The 21,965-nt window shown below is 42.6% G+C and overlaps 1 protein-coding gene across 2 annotated transcripts in view; it reads right to left on the bottom strand.

Moving 5' to 3' along the window:
- Positions 1–18,363, bottom strand: part of SLC13A4 (solute carrier family 13 member 4) — a 45,250-nt gene extending 26,887 nt beyond the window's left edge. Inside the window, exons 1-4 of one of the 2 annotated variants that reach the window (XM_075210406.1) lie at positions 18,022–18,363; positions 16,311–16,439; positions 2,308–2,444; positions 193–374 (exon numbers count right to left, since the gene is read on the bottom strand). In XM_075210406.1, the coding sequence (XP_075066507.1) occupies positions 193–374; positions 2,308–2,444; positions 16,311–16,439; positions 18,022–18,120 (547 nt within the window). In that variant the 5' untranslated portion in view covers positions 18,121–18,363. Of the gene's footprint in view, positions 1–192; positions 375–2,307; positions 2,609–16,310; positions 16,440–18,021 lie in introns of those variants that run through there. The other variant, XM_075210405.1, reaches the window with a different exon arrangement.
- Between the last annotated feature and the right edge of the window lie 3,602 nt (positions 18,364–21,965).

Below are 21,965 nucleotides of genomic sequence, written 5' to 3'. Positions count from 1 at the left end.
AGGTCAGGTCTCTGCCCAGGATTGTGCCAAGAAGGTTCTCATTCTCTCAGGGGAGTGATGGCTCAGACTGCTGATCATGCAGATGTTTAGGATCTTAGTAAATGTCTACACTTACTCAAATAGGGTAATCCTGATAACATGACTCTGACAAATGTACATTGTGTTTAATACAGAAGTGACAGATAAAATCACCTTTCTGCTGTCCGGGCTCCACAGCAGTAGATCCATTGGTCACAGTCCCCTCGTGCTCCTCGTCGGCGCTTCTCAGCTGCTGCAGAACTGCATCTGCGATGGGCATGACCATGGCGGTGGATGAGGTATTGGAGAGCCACATGGAGAGCAGAGCTGTGCAGCACATGAAACACATCAAGAGCCTGAGGAGGCAGAAATTGGTCAATATATCGTTATTGTGAAACCGTCTTATCACCGTTTTGATGCATTATTGTCCAATAATGTGCACAGTATGTGGTTATTTTATAAGCACTGATAAGAATAAAATTATGTGTTTTTTTTATTACTTATTAAGAACCTTTAGTCAATCTATGGCTCTCCAGTTGGTGCTAGAGCATATTTGCCAACTTTTCCTTGTTGGCTTCAGGAAGATCCCAGGGGAGGTAGGTGTGCGGGGGCGGAGCTTGACAAATTAAATAATTTTGGCCCTGCCCCGTAAACGATTGTCACATGGTTGGCCAATTACAGCAGGGGGTGATACGAGATTTGCATCATTAAGCCCCGCCTCCCACCACTTATCTATTGCGGGGGGGGGGGAGAAGCGGGAGGTTGCCCTGCTCTCCCAGGATCCTCAGAGGTCTCCCTGAAATGCGTGAGTCATTCCGGGAGAGTAGGCAACTATGTGTTAAAGAAAAGCAGCTAATGAATCTCTAGAGACTGAAGTATCTTTTACGTTTCTGTCTCCATTACTGAAGTCATGTTGTCTTACCTGTCAGTCTTTGATTAAATCTTGGTCTCCATGAAAATGGCCACCTCTATAGGCATCAATACATGGATATAGGACACAATCTCTGAACTGTGTCATCATGCCACAGATGGCGAAGCCAACCACGTCTTGTACTGGCTCAGCATCAGGGAGAATGCCAGACTCTTCAGGGAGTGAGGGAGATCACCCCTATTTCAGGGAGTCTCCCTGACATTCAGGGAGAGTTGGCAAGTATGAGCAAATCCCTGCACTATGGGTTAGACAGCATCTAGTTTTACATTCAGAGCCCATGAATCACTTCTCTGTATAATACAACTAGAAAAACGGATGTGTTTTTCTATTAATAACATTTGTTCAGCATGCTTACTAATGTATCCTTTAGCTCAGGCTTGACCAACCTGTGTCTCTCCGGATGTTGTGAAACTACAAGTCCCAGCATGCTCTGCCATCTATCAGCTGGCAAAGCATGCTGGGGCTTGTAGTTTCACAACACAATGAGAGCCACAGGTTGGCCAGACCTGCTTTAGAGAAATCAGTCACTATCTAGGTGCTTCTCTCTCTTGCAGCAGTGCGAGGCCAGAGGTTGTGTGATTGGCTGGCAAGATTACAAGTGGACAGTAATATTCTGTACAGTGCACGTTCAGCTGAACAGCATGAAATGCCGGCTGTTTATATTTTACCAGATGGGGGTCAGTGGAGAGTATAACCGCTACATTGCAGGGTTGCAGTCATGCAGCATATAATGCATACATGCCAACCTGGGAGACTCCCGAATTCCGGGTAGTTCTCCCGGAATCCTGGGAGAGCTGGCATTTCTCCCACATCAGAGCCGGCATGGAGTTGTGCATGGGCGGCGGGGGTGGGGCTTAGCGAATCGCGACATTTTGACTCCGCCCCTAGTGACATAATGCCTGCTTTGGATCTTTTTACCAGTATACAAAGACACAAAACAGGCAATACGTCATTGGGAGTGGGGCCAAAATGATATGATTCGCGAAGCCCCGCCCCTTCCCACCCTCTTCAGTGATCTCTCGGAGGGAGTCAGCCAAAAGTAGGCACGTATGATATAATGACAGCCGCAGGTTAAACGTTGAACTCTTGGCTTTGCGACACACTTACCAACCAAAGATGAACCATGTTATTGGGACAGGGGACAGAGAGATGACTGAAGCACCCAGAGGAAACCCACACAAACACAGGGAGAACATACAAACTCCACACAAATAAGGCCATGAACGGGAATTGAACTCATGACCCCAGCGCTGTGAGGCAGAAGTGCTAACCTCTGAGCCACCCTGCTGCCCATATTGTAATACAGTATTATGCAGTATAATATATAATTGCTGTGTTCTCCCACCACACCGACTCACATTCCTGGCTTTGCACCGGACAACATGACCATTCTCAGCGCTATCCTCTTATGGAGATTCCATTTCTCCACAGAAGCCGCCAGACAGATGACCCCCATCAGGAGAAGTGTTGTGTTCTTAACATATTCCGCAGCCACCTGTGGGGAGAAAATACTGCAGTGAATGTAAGTTTTTTATTAGGGTGATCAAACTACACCTGAAAGTGAGGTCTGGGGGTTCGTGCAGGTGAGCAATAAAATACTTGTCGTGTAGAATTGCAAACTTGGATAGAGAAACTCTAGCTGGTCTTTGGAACATTGACAAACCCATATGTAACATTTTCCATTCGTTTACAGAACATATTTATCATGGAGAGGAAAGGTCATTTATGAGAGTGCCAGACTACAGATCTGTAGGGCAAATGACTTTTTCATACATACATACATATAATAGGTTATATATAGATTATTGTTCTTGAAATACAATATGTAAGTGGATAGAAAACTTTGTAAAAGACCATGTCTAGGGAGTAGTTATCAATGGCTCAAATTCTAAATGAACTAACGTTATAAGTGGTGTACCCCAGAGCACCCCTTACCCCCTCCCTTTAGAATGTAAGCTCTTATCCTATGTCTTATGTTTGTATTCTATGTCTTAGGCTGGATACTCACTACAGAAATTTCTCTCAATGCAACATAATTAACTATTTTACCAATGACTGAAAGTCTCGATCAGCAGCCGATTCATGTGTACACACTATACACATTATACACGATTTACCCTCAGATCTGTGCTCTTCATCTGTCATAACCATCGGCTGATAAAATCCTGACTCTGCGCACTCCATAGAGATCTATGGACACTGCCGGTCCTGAGTGCGTACACACTGCAGAATTGGAACGACCTCGTTCTATCGGTGAACGAGATTTTTGGTCCATTTATAAATTCAAATGAAACAATACAATGGGCTGTGGAACGATAACCACTCATAATTGGAGCGTACACACTAATGCGATATTGGGCTAAACTGTTGTTTATCATGTGATTGGCCTGATAATCGGCTGAACACCCCGTAGTGTGTACCCAGCCTTATATCTGCCCAGTCTCCGGGGGGTTTCCACACCACGCCACCAGTGGGCGTGACCAGCATGCATGGGGGCATGGCTATAATTTTAGACAGTGCTTGGCTGTTCTCCAACTCCTCCTATCCCCATAATATACATGGGCACTACTGTTAGGTGCACGCAGCTCTCCCTTTTCAAGCAGAGCTGTGTGAAGCGGGAGCAGGGTCCAGCCACCTCAATTATACAATGCCCCAGGCTTGGTGGGGGATTTCCGGGCCCAAGGAAACCCCCCTCGGTTTGCCTATGATGAAGTTCAATTCAATATTCAGATCAGTTTGTGGTGTCAATTCACTAATTGGATGATCTGCATTATACTCTTTACGCTTATTGTTTTTGAATAAATATGTTTATAATTTTTTCTCGCCGCCTTAGAGGACATTTCTTTTATGTGACTTGGAACAGATAGAATTATATATTTTGTAGTGCTGCCATTTGTTTGGTTTTTGTTTTTACTTTGTCAAGAGGATGACTGCAGTCACCTTTCTGCAACAGCTTAATATATATATATATATCATCATCATCATTTATTTATATAGCGATATATATATAGTATTGCCGTTCCAATTGTGCGTCTTCATTAAGGTATTTTTTCTTTTTGGTACTAATAGGATGTGCTGCAACTGGAGATAGTGCTGAGACGGGATTAAATGAACGAGGTATAAAAGATACATCTGAGTTTATTTAGAGAAGATAATACTAAGTGAGATGTGATCATTGGGTCTGATTTATTAAGGATCTTAAATGAAGAGGTATCTTATTTCAGTCTCCTGGACAAAACCATGTTACAATGCAAGGGGTGAAAAATAGTTTTCTGTTTTGCACATAAGTTAAATACTGTCTGTTTTTTCATGTAGCACACAAATATCAACATTAAATTTCAGTTTACAAAAAAGCTATCAAGTATTTGTGTGATACATGAAAAAACAGTCAGTATTTAACTTATGTGCAAAACAGAATACTAATTTTCACCCCTTGCATTGTAACATGGTTTTGTCCAGGAGACTGAAATAAGAAACTTCTCAATTTAAGTTCCTTAATGAATCAGGCCCATTGTGTATAGACACATAATTGGACCATGCCTGAAAATCCTGCAACAACCTTTTTAGTTTTAAGTCCCCACAGAGAGACACCTCCGACGACTGGAAGAACAGAGGTTCAAACATTAGCTGAAGAAAGGGTTCTTTACTGTAACAGCAATCTGTGAGATACATCCACACAAGAACTGGCATTGGAAGGTACTGCAGACACATTAAAGATCCAGGGATTTTTGATTCCCACTATGGGGTGAAGGAATTTATCCTCCCAAGTTCTTTTTTCTCTGCTAAAATGGTGGATTTTTACACCCCCTCAGTAGTGCAGAGATCAGGCAGTGTCCTATTAATGAGATGCATTTTATGTTGGAATTATAAGGCAATAAAACAGATGGAGATGGGAAGAGTGACTGATTACAAGAAGAGATGTTCACTGACCCCCGTATTCTGGTTTTGGTTTTGGATCTGGATTAACTTTGTGTTTTGGTTTTGGCAAAACCGCCCTTGCGTGTTGTGGTTTGGGTTTTGGATCCCGATTTCTTTCTAAAATCCCTATTTTTCTTTGCTAAAATCACATTTTTGCTTTTTTTCCCCCTACATTATTATTAATCTCAATAACACTCATTTCAAGTAATTTGCAGTCAATTTTGACCACCTCACAGGTCACAATATTATTTTCATACACAAAGACTGCAGATTTAGAAGACCAAGCCTGCCGGACCTATTATTTCTATTTCAGCAATCACAATTAGCAATGGAGCAATGAAGCTCTCCTCTTTGTATGTTACCTATATAACACAGTACAATGTGACTGCAGATTTAGAAGACCAAGCCTACCAGACCTAGTATTTGTATTTCAGCAATGACAATTAGCAATGGAGCTCTCCTAAATGTCACTGGAGACTTTGAAGAACACTGCTACCCCTCCTCTTTCTATTCTACCTATGACGCTGCCCAAATGCTCTACAGACTGTGCTACCCCTTCTGTGTTCCTCTGTGAAATGCCGCTGGATCGCTGTGGAGGGCGGTACTTACAGAATCCAAAGCTCGCCAGATCCGACGACGTAAGAATGACGTTTTGCCGGCTCGGTACTCGGATCTGCTAAGTTCGGGTGTGTTCAGTTCTTGGGGAACAGACCCTGAGCATCTCTAATTATAAGTGATAATGGAATTACGAGGGGCGGATTACAGCTGGAAACGGTGCAGAGCGGCTTAGTTCCGATTCCAAAGGTTCTACATGAACCCAGTAACAGAACAAGTAAGATCAGGAAGACAACTCTCTACATAAAAAGAATGTGATGTATTAAATGTCACATACTAGACCATCTGTCATCTGTCAGTTTATTTTCACATTCATCTTTTAGAAAGATGATCAGACATCACAAAGTCATTATTTCAATCGGATGTTGATTACAACGAGAATAATAATATTTCGCATTCAGTGGTAAAGCTGTCCTGAAATTCTAGGTAAACAGGACCAGTGGGGGTCAGAGAAGGAACGTGAGGACACAAGTGTTCTGTTCATTCATATATACACCGGCAATAATTAACTCCAGATACGCTCTGATGTTGGCATCTGGATCTGTTTGTTCCGGCTTTTAAGGATGTCTGCTATACGGGAAGTCTATTTTTTTGATATATTGTAATAAAAAAGAAGAAATATTTATAAGTTGCTCACCGGAAGCTACCATAGTTCTTTGAAAATCTGCCGCCCTATAAAGTTGTAGCCATTTGTACTAAAATATGCTCCATCACATCTCTGAGTCCTTTTCTCTATTTATAGCTGGTAGTTTTCGTTTTAAAATTCAGTGCTATGTGTTTCTATTAACATAGAACTATTTTTGGCTTTAGTACCGCACAGTACTGCCCATTTTAAGAGACACCGTCATGGCTGTAAAAAAAAACTAACACTATTGATTGCTTGATTGTTTAAGTTTGTTTATTAAAGAGTATCATAACTTAAACATGATGTTACCTAATTAAAATATCTATGCTGGATATTGTAACTTACTAGAAAACTTGAAACAGATCTTCATAAAATTAACTGTTGAAAACTGAGAAACACACTTTTGCAACCTGACAGGTTATGAATAACTGACCTTCCTTAGCAATATCTGTAACCATGGACACAACCAATGTAGTACAGTTTGCCAGTTGCTTCAAATGTCAGCAATAGCGTGTTTCTGAGTTATCAACCACTGCTTTCAGGCGTAAATCCATAAAAATATCTTGAATTATTCCAACAATTTTGTAGTCTATTATTGTCAATGATTCTTTACCCCTTTCTTTATGTGCTTAGTGTTTTCAGGCTTCCACTCTCCTTTTCAGTTTGGGTGGAAATATTTTTGAACAGTTAGTGGAAATAGAAGAGGATAGAACAGTAAGTGTCAGTGGGGATTGTGTTTTGTGGCCTGTTTAATACATAGGGATTACTCTTAACAAATCATGACACTATATTATTACTGGAGAGTCACACAAAATCATGCTCACATACTCATTGACCCATTTGACTGATAGTTCACTAGCCCTCAGTTTGTGTGATGTCTAGCAAAGCAAATTACACAGCCACAACAGTAGGGGGCGTACAATTCCCATTATTAATGGAAATGTGAGAACTCTATATTTAGTAGAGTGACTTTTGCTTATTCACTGGTACTATAGAGTTCAGGCCTAGATGATCTGCCCACTAGCTCAGTTCCAATTTGAGTCACATCAGGTGAAGTTCTTTTCCTGTGTCATAGGCTGAAGACAGCCCCTGTTTAGTTGTTCTTATAGCTGGAATATATAGTAAAGCAGAGACAGCTTACAATATGGAGGACAGACCTAACATAAGCTGCACAGCTTTACATTCCTATAGGCAAATGCCTATAATGCCTAAGGATCCCACACACTCTTAATTACAGTGATGGATTGTCACCTGCCAACCCGAAAATCGAACAGTTTCCATAGTTGCCTATTCTCCCGAAATGTTGTGGAGGCTCCTGAATACGGCTAAGACCTCCTGGACTCAAGAGAGAGACTGCAAATCTCCTACTAGTGCGCTTACCTGTCTGCAACCTTAAGTGAGCGAGGTGCGCAATGATGAAAATTAATCTCGTCATCTGCCTTACCCACCTTCATCATCATCAGTTATTTATATAGCGCCACTAATTCCGCAGCGCTGTACAGTGAACTCATTCACATCAGTCCCTGTGCCATTACAATCTAAATTCCCTAACTCACAAACAAAGAGAAAGAGACACTAGGGTCAATTTTGACAGCAGCCAATTAACCTACTAGTATGTTTTTGGAGTGTGAGAGGAAACCAGAGCACCCAGAGGAAACCCACACAAACTCCACACAGATAAGGCCATGGTTGGGAATCAAACTCATGACCCCAGCGCTGTGAGGCAGAAGTGCTAAACCACTGAGCCACCGTGCTGCCCATACTCACTTCAGGATTCTAACGGTGCAGTCAAGTCAGGCGCAGGTACATGACGATCAACTTAACGTTTTAATATGCCTCGCAGTGCCCACATGATGATGCGAATGACCCCTTATTTTCAAACTGTCCCTATTTTTCAATATTGATTGAATCCAAAATAAACACTGTTATTATTATTATTATTATTATTATTATTATTATTATTATTATTATTATAATTATTATTATTCCCATTATATTTTATCATTATCTAAGCTTACATTACTATACGCTGTGATTTTTCTGCTTATGTGAACCTACCAGCTGGTATGATATGCTTGGAAATTATTTAAAAATATTATCCACTACGACAAAATTTCCAACTCAACTTTTTGACACATGTAAATTATCCCGTTATGTTGGTAATTTCACCACATAAGAAACAGACTTTAATCAGTCATAGTAAACTTGCAAGGAGTAGATTTATCAAATGTTCTAAAAAGGAAAAGTAGAGGTGTTGTCCATAGCAACCAATCAGATTCTAGCTACCATTTATTTAGTGCATTCTAGGAAATGGTAACTAGAATCTGATTGGTTGCTATGGGCAAAACCTCCACTTTTCTTTTTTAGAAGGATTCTCCAGTTGGTATGTAACATATATATATATATATATATATATTCTAATGATTTATATAGAAGCAGATCCCATGAGTGGGCCAGTTACCCCCCTCTCTCTAATGTAATGGAACAGGGACTGTATAAATAGAGATTATAAATAGAGTAAATGGTGACTGTATAAATACAGATGGAGCAGTGTCCTCACACCCTACGACTTGTTTCCAGGGCAGCACAGTGATTGCATTGAACAGAATGAGAGTCGAAATTGTACAAGTAAAATGTTACCCAGTAAACTCTCTCAGTAACCTTGGTGACGTGTCTGCCAATCGCACCACCTTTGCCCCACTGGGATGACCTCATTTGCCAGCCCCCCCTTCCCCTCCACCCTCAATTCATGTTCAGTTATTTCTAATAAAAAACTTCTTATTCAGGTGGGTTTGAATCTCCCAGCCGGGAGCTGAATGACTGCATTGTTTTCTGTGATCCGCCTGACGCCCCACTGAGGAAGTGGCAGCCCTGCAAAGTAATGCAAAGTTCTACATTCTGTTCCTCATATACACGTGTACTATGTACTCACTACAGAGTATAAGTGTACTCTCTACTCACTACAGAGTATCAGTGTACTCTGTACTCACTACAGAGTATCAGTGTACTCTGTACTCACTACAGAGTATCAGTGTACTCTCTACTCACTACAGAGTATCAGTGTACTCTCTACTCACTGCAGAGTATCAGTGTACTCTCTACTCACTACAGACTATCAGTATACTTTGTACTCACTGCAGAGTATCAGTGTACTCTCTATTCACTACAGAGTATAAGTGTACTCTCTACTCACTGCAGAGTATCAGTGTACTCTCTACTCACTGCAGAGTATCAGTATACTCTTTACTCACTGCACAGTATCAGTGTACTCTCTATTCACTACAGAGTATCAGTGTACTCTGTACTCACTACAGAGTATAAGTGTACTCTCTACTCACTACAGAGTATCAGTGTACTCTCTACTCACTACAGACTATCAGTGTACTCTGTACTCACTACAGAGTATCAGTGTACTCTGTACTCACTACAGAGTATCAGTGTACTCTCTACTCACTACAGACTATCAGTATACTCTGTACTCACTGCAGAGTATCAGTGTACTCTCTATTCACTACAGAGTATCAGTGTACTCTCTACTCACTGCAGAGTATCAGTGTACTCTGTACTCACTGCAGAGTATCAGTGTACTCTCTACTCACTGCACAGTATCAGTGTACTCTCTATTCACTACAGAGTATCAGTGTACTCTGTACTCACTACAGAGTATAAGTGTACTCTCTACTCACTACAGAGTATCAGTGTACTCTGTACTCACTACAGAGTATAAGTGTACTCTCTACTCACTACAGAGTATCAGTGTACTCTGTACTCACTACAGAGTATCAGTGTACTCTGTACTCACTACAGAGTATCAGTGTACTCTCTACTCACTACAGAATATCAGTATACTCTGTACTCACTGCAGAGTATCAGTGTACTCTCTATTCACTACAGAGTATCAGTGTACTCTCTACTCACTACAGACTATCAGTGTACTCTGTACTCACTACAGAGTATCAGTGTACTCTGTACTCACTACAGAGTATCAGTGTACTCTCTACTCACTACAGACTATCAGTATACTCTGTACTCACTGCAGAGTATCAGTGTACTCTCTATTCACTACAGAGTATCAGTGTACTCTCTACTCACTGCAGAGTATAAGTGTACTCTGTACTCACTGCAGAGTATCAGTGTACTCTCTACTCACTGCAGAGTATCAGTATACTCTTTACTCACTGCACAGTATCAGTGTACTCTCTATTCACTACAGAGTATCAGTGTACTCTCTACTTACTACAGACTATCAGTGTACTCTGTACACACTGCAGAGTAACAGTGTACTCTCTACTCACTACAGAGTATCAGTGTACTCTCTACTCACTACAGAGTATCAGTGTACTCTCTACTCACTACAGAGTATCAGTGTACTCTCTACTCACTGCAGAGTATCAGTGTACTCTCTACTCACTGCAGAGTATCATTGTACTCTCTACTCACTGCAGAGTATCAGTGTACTCTCTATTCACTACAGAGTATCAGTGTACTCTCTACTCACTGCAGAGTATCAGTGTACTCTCTATTCACTACAGAGTATCAGTGTACTCTCTACTTACTACAGAGTATCAGTGTACTCTGTACTCACTACAGACTATCAGTGTACTCTGTACTCACTGCAGAGTATCAGTGTACTCTCTACTCACTACAGAGTATCAGTGTACTCTGTACTCACTACAGACTATCAGTGTACTCTGTACACACTGCAGAGTATCAGTGTACTCTCTACTCACTACAGAGTATCAGTGTACTCTCTACTCACTACAGAGTATCACTGTACTCTCTACTCACTGCAGAGTATCAGTGTACTCTGTACTCACTGCAGAGCATCAGTGTACTCTCTACTCACTGCAGAGTATCAGTGTACTCTGTACTCACTACAGACTATCAGTGTACTCTGTACTCACTGCAGAGTATCAGTGTACTCTCTACTCACTACAGAGTATCAGTGTACTCTCTACTTACTACAGACTATCAGTGTACTCTGTACACACTGCAGAGTATCAGTGTACTCTCTACTCACTACAGAGTATCAGTGTACTCTCTACTCACTACAGAGTATCAGTGTACTCTCTACTCACTGCAGAGTATCAGTATACTCTGTACTCACTGCAGATTATCAGTGCACTTTCTACTCACTACAGAGTATCAGTGTACTCTGTACTCACTACAGAGTATCAGTGTACTCTGTACTCACTGCAGACTATTAGTGTACTCTGTACTCACTACAGAGTATCAGTGTGCTCTGTCCTCACTACAGAGTATCAGTGTTCTCTCTACTCACTACAGAGTATCAGTGTACTCTCTACTCACTGCAGAGTATCAGTGTACTCTCTACTCACTGCAGAGTATCAGTGTACTCTGTACTCACTGCAGAGTATCAGTGCACTTTCTACTCACTACAGAGTATCAGTGTACTCTCTACTCACTGCAGAGTATCAGTGTACTCTCTACTCACTACAGAGTATCAGTGTACTCTGTACTCACTACAGAGTATCAGTGTGCTCTGTCCTCACTACAGAGTATCAGTGTTCTCTCTACTCACTACAGAGTATCAGTGTACTCTCTACTCACTACAGAGTATCAGTGTACTCTCTACTCACTACAGAGTATCAGTGTACTCTCTACTCACTACAGAGTATCAGTGTACTCTCTACTCACTACAGAGTATCCGTGTACTCTCTACTCACTACAGAGTATCAGTGTTCTCTCTACTCACTACAGAGTATCAGTGTACTCTGTACTCACTACAGACTATCAGTGTACTCTGTACTCACTGCAGAGTATCAATGTACTCTCTACTCACTACAGAGTATCAGTGTACTCTGTACTCACTACAGACTATCAGTGTACTCTGTACACACTGCAGAGTATCAGTGTACTCTCTACTCACTACAGAGTATCAGTGTACTCTCTACTCACTACAGAGTATCAGTGTACTCTCTACTCACTGCAGAGTATCAGTGTACTCTCTACTCACTACAGAGTATCAGTGTACTCTGTACTCACTACAGAGTATCAGTGTGCTCTGTCCTCACTACAGAGTATCAGTGTACTCTGTACTCACTACAGAGTATCAGTGTTCTCTCTACTCACTACATAGTATCAGTGTACTCTCTACTCACTACAGAGTATCAGTGTACTCTCTACTCACTACAGAGTATCAGTGTACTCTCTACTCAATACAGAGTATCAGTGTACTCTCTACTCACTACAGAGTATCAGTGTACTCTCTACTCACTACAGAGTATCAGTGTACACTCTACTCACTACAGAGTATCAGTGTACTCTCTACTCACTACAGAGTATCAGTGTACTCTGTACTCACTACAGACTATCAGTGTACTCTGTACACACTGCAGAGTATCAGTGTACTCTCTACTCACTACAGAGTATCAGTGTACTCTCTACTCACTACAGAGTATCAGTGTACTCTCTACTCACTGCAGAGTATCAGTGTACTCTGTACTCACTGCAGAGCATCAGTGTACTCTCTACTCACTGCAGAGTATCAGTGTACTCTGTACTCACTACAGACTATCAGTGTACTCTGTACTCACTGCAGAGTATCAGTGTACTCTCTACTCACTACAGAGTATCAGTGTACTCTCTACTTACTACAGACTATCAGTGTACTCTGTACACACTGCAGAGTATCAGTGTACTCTCTACTCACTACAGAGTATCAGTGTACTCTCTACTCACTACAGAGTATCAGTGTACTCTCTACTCACTGCAGAGTATCAGTATACTCTGTACTCACTGCAGATTATCAGTGCACTTTCTACTCACTACAGAGTATCAGTGTACTCTGTACTCACTACAGAGTATCAGTGTACTCTGTACTCACTGCAGACTATTAGTGTACTCTGTACTCACTACAGAGTATCAGTGTGCTCTGTCCTCACTACAGAGTATCAGTGTTCTCTCTACTCACTACAGAGTATCAGTGTACTCTCTACTCACTGCAGAGTATCAGTGTACTCTCTACTCACTGCAGAGTATCAGTTTACTCTGTACTCACTGCAGAGTATCAGTGCACTTTCTACTCACTACAGAGTATCAGTGTACTCTCTACTCACTGCAGAGTATCAGTGTACTCTCTACTCACTACAGAGTATCAGTGTACTCTGTACTCACTACAGAGTATCAGTGTGCTCTGTCCTCACTACAGAGTATCAGTGTTCTCTCTACTCACTACAGAGTATCAGTGTACTCTCTACTCACTACAGAGTATCAGTGTACTCTCTACTCACTACAGAGTATCAGTGTACTCTCTACTCACTACAGAGTATCCGTGTACTCTCTACTCACTACAGAGTATCAGTGTTCTCTCTACTCACTACAGAGTATCAGTGTACTCTGTACTCACTACAGACTATCAGTGTACTCTGTACTCACTGCAGAGTATCAATGTACTCTCTACTCACTACAGAGTATCAGTGTACTCTCTACTCACTACAGACTATCAGTGTACTCTGTACACACTGCAGAGTATCAGTGTACTCTCTACTCACTACAGAGTATCAGTGTACTCTCTACTCACTACAGAGTATCAGTGTACTCTCTACTCACTGCAGAGTATCAGTGTTCTCTCTACTCACTACATAGTATCAGTGTACTCTCTACTCACTACAGAGTATCAGTGTACTCTCTACTCACTACAGAGTATCAGTGTACTCTCTACTCAATACAGAGTATCAGTGTACTCTCTACTCACTACAGAGTATCAGTGTACTCTCTACTCACTACAGAGTATCAGTGTACACTCTACTCACTACAGAGTATCAGTGTACTCTGTACTCACTACAGAGTATCAGTGTTCTCTCTACTCACTACAGAGTATCAGTACACTCTCTACTCACTACAGAGTATCAGTGTTCTCTCTACTCACTACAGAGTATCAGTGTACTCTCTACTCTCTACAGAGTATCAGTGTACTCTCTACTCACTACAGAGTATCAGTGTACTCTCTACTCACTACAGAGTATCAGTGTACTCTCTACTCACTACAGAGTATCCGTGTACTCTCTACTCACTGCAGAGTATCAGTTTACTCTGTACTCACTACAGAGTATCAGTGTACTCTGTACTCACTGCAGAGTATCAGTGTACTCTCTACTCACTACAGAGTATCAGTGTACTCTACTCACTACAGAGTATCAGTGGACTCTCTACTCACTACAGAGTATCAGTGTACTCTGTACTCACTACAGAGTATCAGTGTACTCTCTGCTCACTGCAGCGTATCAGTGTACTCTGTACTCACTGCAGAGTATCAGTGTACTCTCTACTCACTACAGAGTATCAGTGTACTCTCTACTCACTACAGAGTATCAGTGTACTCTGTACTCACTACAGAGTATCAGTGTACTCTCTACTCAGTAAACACTGATGACAACTGAAGGCGTAGAAAATATAACGCTACAATATATTTTATCCAGGGTAATATAAGGAATGTTGGGGGGAGTGGCGGGATTCCTTGCCCAGTATGGAGTAGACGTAGAGTTGTTGTGCAAAAACAAATTGTTCTTTCCTGACGCAAGATTTTCTTTTCTACAACTTATATTTGAACCCCTCTGGCGCTCCGCCAGGCCTGAGTTTCTCCCCCGCACTTCCGCGCTTGCTTCAGTATCTGCTCTGTTTAGGGCGGGTATTCAGAATCTTAGGGGGCACAAACCCTGCACCAGGGGGCCCTCCAATAAGTACAGCGCCCTCCTGCCGAGCTTACCGGGCTTACCGTGTCTCGCCGGCCCTGGATGCTCGTCAAGTGCACTTCATGAATGAGGCCCAATCAGTACCAAAGCAGAGAAGTCGTAAGTATTGCAGCTGGGTTTAATCAGCCCATCTGGAAAGCGTCAGAGACAAGGCCAGGACCTGGGGTGCAGGTCAAGGACCGGCTTCTGGAACTAATAAGCGTCTACGGTTATAAAAATTCCTGGAATTTAGTATTTATGTTATTAGATACCACCAAAACTGCCCCATATTGTATGTTACTATAGAGGAGATAAACATCCAGGCGGATCGCTGCTTCAATGCTGGATCCATCCAGACCTGGCTGTGAGTCAGGTCCCAAAACTTGGAATTACCCAGAGATCACTGCAGGACAGTCAATAGGGAATCACGGTAAGTGCCCCGTGTCTTTGTCTACACTCCACGCATGTCATACAGGGACGTGGGACTCAAGAGTTCTGCATATTCGTCCTTTAGTCCAAGTGTTAACCATATTATTAACTACATATGGTAAAATATTAATCAAGGTCACAAAATGTTGTTTTTTTTCTATTGACAAAATAAAAAAAATTATAGCAGTAGTTTTCAGCCCTTTGGAGAAAGTCATTTTATTTTGCCCTATTTATGAATAGATCCCAGCAGAGCTTTATAATACCAGCTTAGACCACAAGCAAATAAGCTGGTATTATATGATGAGTATTCTTACATATGGGCCAAGTTATCAATATGCCACAATAACCACTTTCTATCGTCATTTGTCGCAGTGGTCGTAATCCTGGTACTGCCGCAATTAAACATTATAATCCTGCGAGGCAGCTGAGCGGGAGGGAGGGGAAGGCTTAACTAACCTCTTTTCCGGGCGCATGCCGGTTAATGATACAAAAAAAGTCCTATCTCCAGCAAAATACCCGTTTTCTCCAGAGATAGAGCTTTTCTCCTTTCGATAAAGTGACCTTATAGTCCCAATTTCCACAGTGTCAAAGCGCATATCTCCCAACTGTCCTGATTTTGGTGGGACATCCATATTCGTGGGCCACCAAAAGGGAGGGGGTTAATATGAAAGTGCAGGTGGAGTGTGGGTAAATGGGGTGGGGCTTCTTCTGTCCCGCTTTCAGTATGCAAAGATGTTGGAACTACTGATTTGTTGCAAGTGCTCAACTAGGGCAGCGGCTGACAGAGCGGGGCCTAACGTGTCCGTATTTTGTAATTTGCAATATTGGGAGGCCTGCATTATACAGAGGATGATATATAATACAAACATTTGTTATAGAGAGATATATCTGACAGTATAACAGGAAATTAGTGTAGAATTCTGGAAATGAGAAGTACAAAAGAAATTTGCTGACCCCAATGCAGTGGAACCTACAATTTCACCTATCAATAGAAGATGAAAATATTTCATATATATTTTGTGAATGTTCTAAAATGCTCTTTTGTTTTGCAGAAAATCAATTTGTAAAGAGCGTCTCTCACCTCGCTAGACTTCAGCACCCCGAAAAGTGGGAAGAGAAACGCCGGCACCAAGGCAGCGGCTCCGAGCGGCACAGCCTCCGACACCCAGTACACAGCAGTAACTATCAGGACATATGCGCAGGATGATTCCTATAAGGACAGAAGTAACATTGCATGGACACAGAACACGTAGACCAGAGCTTCTCAATACCTGATCCCAAGTACTGTGACTGACCCAACCTCATTCATTCCCCTGTGCATGGCTAAGGATATCCTGAAATCCTTACCTGTTGGGGGAACTTGAAGACTGAAGACTGGATTTGAGTAACTCTATTGTAGACGAAGCCATGAAGTTAACGCAAAAATATTAAAGTCCCTTAGAAAATCCCTTCAAGTAAATGCATTGTTATAGAAACACGACAATGGGTGTAATAACAATGGTAAAACAGCCCTAAGGCGCCAGTGGTTTATGGGCGCCTAAAACACTGAATGAGTCACATAATGCGATTTGATTTTAATGCCTCGGCGCACTGCCACGTGTCCCGCCACCCTCTGCCATGTAGGACAAGCAGCCAGCAGCTTCTTACATGTGGAACCTCTGCCCCTCCATATCAGTGTTACGTTGGTAGTGTGGCGCTTATCTAGAGCACCTCTCTCCCAATCTGAGGACCAGAGGATGGCGCCACCCCACCCAGGGCCGTAACCAGGGCTGTGCGAGAGGGGCGACCGCCCAGGTCGCAGTGCTGAAGGCTGGGCGCAGTTTATGAATATTTTAAGTTAATATGGTTAAAATTGAAGGTTAGGGGCAGAGGAGGGCTGGCAAAGTTCAGCCCAGGGGGCAAGACTCAACTCAGCAGCCTATTTTATAGGGCAAAGAGTTCTGGTGGCCCATTGACCCAGCCCAAGATAACCCCCTATGGGACCGGTCCGGGGGGCAGATGCCCACCTGCCCCCCAGCCCAGCCTGCCCCTGGTTAGGGGGGAGCCAAAATTTTAAGCTATGGCTCTGCCCCACCTCCCGTCTGCCAAGGTAGGGAACAGCCTTGGTGGGGGTATCTATTTCGTGTGGGGCCCTTGGGTGCCCCCAGGGCTTGCACCTGCCCTGTGTACAGCAGCCAACATGGATTGTCCACACGACTAGAGACGGGCCCCTGTAGGTTTCCAGCAGTCACTTCATACAAGAACATGAAGATACAGCAGCATGTATTGAGGACTCCCTTGTTACAAGCTCCGTTGGGACATGCCAGGTAGTTAGAGTCAGAGCTGATTCCTAGGGACAGTGATAAGTGCGCCAGAGATATGGCTCTATGCCAGGCTCAGGCAGCCTGTCGCTAGATCACACAGTAGAGCTCAGACAGGCAACCTGTGGCTCTATAGTTGTGGCGAACTACAAATCCCAGCATGCCTTGCCATTCAGAGCCAATATTCAGTTTCTTGGAACCTCCAGTTCTAACATACCCAACCAGCCACACATATCAGGTGACTCGCCAGGAGACAGAGGCTGCTGGCATGCTGGGAATTGTAGTTCACATCAACCGGTTTCCTACCTCTACCTTATATTGCATTCCTACAACATTTTCCTCATGCCCTGTCTGGTAGAAATAGCCGCAGTGTTTTATGTTTAATTTCTTTGCAATAAAAAACAGGTTTAACAGTAAAAAAATTAAACTATCCCCCCCCCCTGACAAAAACCTTAAACTTATATCTGATGTTAAAGGCCGATTTGTACTTACACTGCTGGGGTGCAGTAATGGCAGCGGAAGCAGGAGGAGGGGGATGGCGATGACCAGTAGAAGGTTTTTGGATCTCAGAAGCTCGGTCCACAACCCCATCCTGGTCTGCGGTGGCAGAGAGGTCCCAACACCCAATTCTTCTTCTCTCTTTCTTACTTTGCCGGCGGATTTTCTCTCCTTTCTCTTCCAGAAATCCTGTGACGTTCATTAATCCTCAGCCGTGTTCTCCCCCCACAAACTCTCAGCGTTAGATCGGCCTTGTTAGCATTTTGTTAGTTAAATACATTTCCACGGTTACTATTCTTGAGGATTTAAAAAAAACAAACAAGCCACTCATAATCCCAAATTAATCATTGCCGTAATGTATAGATTGGAAACTGTGTCTGGGTAGAGAAAAAATTGTATTTGCTTCTTATAACATAAGTTTTCTCTTTATAGAACTATAGTGCTATATTATATAAATAATAATTATAAATATATATATATATATATATATATATATAAATATATATATATATGTTCTCAGATAGTTGATGTTATGTCCCAATTTTTTTAACTTGCCTCCCTATTGTCAATATGAATTATACTGGTACTTTCATATGTTATAGAACATGGCTGAAGACCATACTTGCCAACTCTCCCGGAATGTCCTGGAGACTCCCAAAATTCGGATCGGTCTCACGGACTCCCGGGAGAGCAGGTAAGTCTCCCGCATCCCGCAACTGCCTGGCCAAAATGAGGAGATTCGCTGTGAATCGCATAATTTTGGCTCCGCCCCGCGACAAAATGGCCTTTCTGTCGCGGGGGTGGGACATTCCGGGAAAGTTGGCAAGTATGTTGTAATTACATCTCTACACAACTAGGACTTTCAAACTCTCCAAGTTTGAGGGTGACAGAGTTCTGCAGGAAAGGAGGAGGCAGAGGAAACAGCAAAGGAGGCCTAGGGGGTATGAATTGAGGGAAGGGGTTGGAGTGACACATATGCAAGTTAATATCTGCAAAACACTATTGAGTTTTAAATGATAACCAGCTATTGCTAAAATGTTGATTAAAGTAAATACCCCTCGATAATGCATACTGCATGTTCTGTGTGAGGTTTAATTTAAAAAACCTTTATTAATACTTCTTGGGCTACCAAGAATTGGTGTTTTACCTTCCTTACTATACTATATGTAGCAGCAAGTATGTATTTAAATCTTGTTAGGTCTTTCTATTGCTACTGCTTTTGGCCACTAGGGGGAGCTCTATGTCCATTCTAATGCCCACACTCCTATCAAGACAACACAGACACAGAGGTATTTCACATTCTGAAAGATACTTTTTATTTTTTTAATTCACGATAATTTGTTTCTGTATTGATGTAACATCAAAGGGAGCATAAATTATGTTATGTTTATATTCCAAGTGGCATCCTTAGTTTTCTGGTGTTGGCATTCCTGGAGGTGGGATATGATTTTCTGGCTATTTTGCATTTGTAGAATGCCGACTAGGATAGCTTTTTGCTGATAAACACTCTTTTGTCATCCGCAGTATTTCTCTTCATCTGATCTCTAAATTTGTTACTGCATTAAATCAAATCCTTATGTCAACAATACATACTAAATAAATATATATAAAGGCATTGCTTTGATGCAGACCTGCTGAGCAGTGGACTTATCTTGGATAACAGCTTGCAGTCTCCTAGATAACAGAAACGTCTGTAAATATCAGAGGTGCTTGACCAATGATATCAAAGTTCAAACAGGCAATTGTAAATTGTGATGTTTGACCCATCTTAGCATTGTTTAATGATTGACCAGGATCTCTCACCAAGGTTACATCGTTCCAGCGATACAGTCTTCAAGTTCTGTTTTTGCTTCACCGTTCCTCGGAACGTTATTTTGCCATGTATTTGGAATTTAGTAACGGAGCTGGGACAACAATGGTCAATTCATTCTGCTACGGAGTGTGGTTGGAGTAGGACTGAGAACAATGAAGGCCAAACTCCACCAGCAAAAATATTAATATAAAATTTTGCGACTAAATGCAGAACAAGGTTGAAAATTTTGCTCACCTCTACTTGTGACCCTGACCCTGACCTTTTATACAGGTCATGACCTTGACCTGTATATCGACTACGATTCCTGTCTCGTCAGCTGCCGCTTAGTGAGGCTAGTTCTTGGGGGTCACGACCTGTGGGTTCCATCACTACCTTACAGGATTCCTTAGACCTAGCCAGCGCCTGTCTCTAGCAGCAAAGCGGGTTGACGTTCGAAACAACTTGTCACAGCTCAGAAATAATGTCTATACTGTTTCGTCTGTATAATTTCAGTCTAAAATGCTGTAACATCAGTAAATATTCAGTTATCCATAGCACCCAGTCAGACGTTTGCGTTCTTTTCTAAACTAGCCCTGGTTTAATCAAAACTAATCACTGATTGGTTGCTCTGGAGTTCTGAACATTTCCACTTTGTTAGTGAATAATCTAGCCTGCTGTTCAGGGAGTCCGGGAGAACTCTCTGAAATTGGTGAGTCTCCCGGACATGTCGGGAGAGTAGGCTCCCCACTCTCAGGAGTCGCCTTTGTGGTAGATCACCCAGGTGCGGGGAGAGGTGGGAAAAGGTGACACACTGGGCTGAAGTGTAAACTTTTATACTAGTACCAAACTCAGGTCATTTTGTGGAGTGAAAAAGGCTGTGTGCCCCCCCCCCCATACAGAAAGGAACCCCCTACCCCTTCAAATACACCATCTCCAAACCTTTATCTCACTTCAATCACAAAATTAAATCTAGTTTTTACACTGCTCCCCAAAACGAGTCGCACCTTTGTACCTACAGTGTAATTGGTAAGCACCTTTGCTCCACCCACCTCCTCCCATTGGCTGTTGCAAATGTCAGCTTCTCTGCAAACGCTTCGCAAACCCGGAAATCTAGACGCACCTATGCAAGCCGCGGTGCCCTACCCCACCAAAGGGTGCGATGAGGTCCTACGTGACTGTACAAGTGACTTATGTGCAAAAGAAAATGGTTCAAAGGTTGTACATGGAAAGTGTCAGTGAATCACTCCTTTAGGGGTACGTTTATTGGCACAGAAGAACAAGAACATGGATGCACCAACGCTACCTAAAGCTCAACATGTCCAAAACAGAGCTTATTATCTTCCCTCCTGCCAGAGTCACCATCTGCCCTCAGATCTCCCTCACTGTCAATAACACCACAATATCCTCAGTCTCCCAAGCCCGCTGCGTTGGTGTTACACGTGACTCCGCCCTCTGCTTTATTCCTCACATCCAGACTCTCTCCCAGTCCTGTCGACTCCACATTAAAAACATTGCCAGAATACGCCCTTTTCTTACCCAACATTCTACCAAAACTCTTATCCATTCTCTCATCATCTCCCTTCTTGACTATTGCAACCTCCTGCTATCTGGTATTCCTGACACCCATATATCCACACTTCAATCCATCCTAAATGCTGCTGCAAGACTCATCATCCTCTCTCACCGCTCCACATCTGCTGCACCACTTTGCAGATCCCTACACTGGCTCCCTGTGTCCTCCAGAATCCAATTCAAATTACTCACCCTTACCTACAAAGCCTCAACACCACCACCCCTTCATACATCTCAAATCTCATATCAAAATACTCTCTCTCCCGCCCTCTTAGATCTACCTCTGACCTGCACTTTGTCTCGTCTCTGTAACCACCTCTCACTCCCGCCTACAAGACTTCTCCCGTGCTGCTCCCCACATATGGAATTCCCTACCACGCTCAATCAGACTTTCCCACAGCCTTCAAATCTTTAGACGCTCTTTGAAAACCCATCTCTTCTTTAGAGGTGACCTTATCCCCAATAACACTATTCACACAAATGCACCCTCACAACTATCCCAATCTCCACTCTGAGCCACACTCGCTCCTCTTGTTTCAGCTGTGCCCTCCCCCACTTAGAATGTAAGATCTCT

The sequence above is a fragment of the Mixophyes fleayi genome, chromosome 4, assembly GCF_038048845.1.
Source record: "Mixophyes fleayi isolate aMixFle1 chromosome 4, aMixFle1.hap1, whole genome shotgun sequence".
In the NCBI taxonomy this organism is placed as follows: domain Eukaryota; kingdom Metazoa; phylum Chordata; class Amphibia; order Anura; family Limnodynastidae; genus Mixophyes; species Mixophyes fleayi.
Note: the sequence above shows the minus strand (reverse complement) of the source record. Positions and strands in the feature narration are given on the sequence as shown.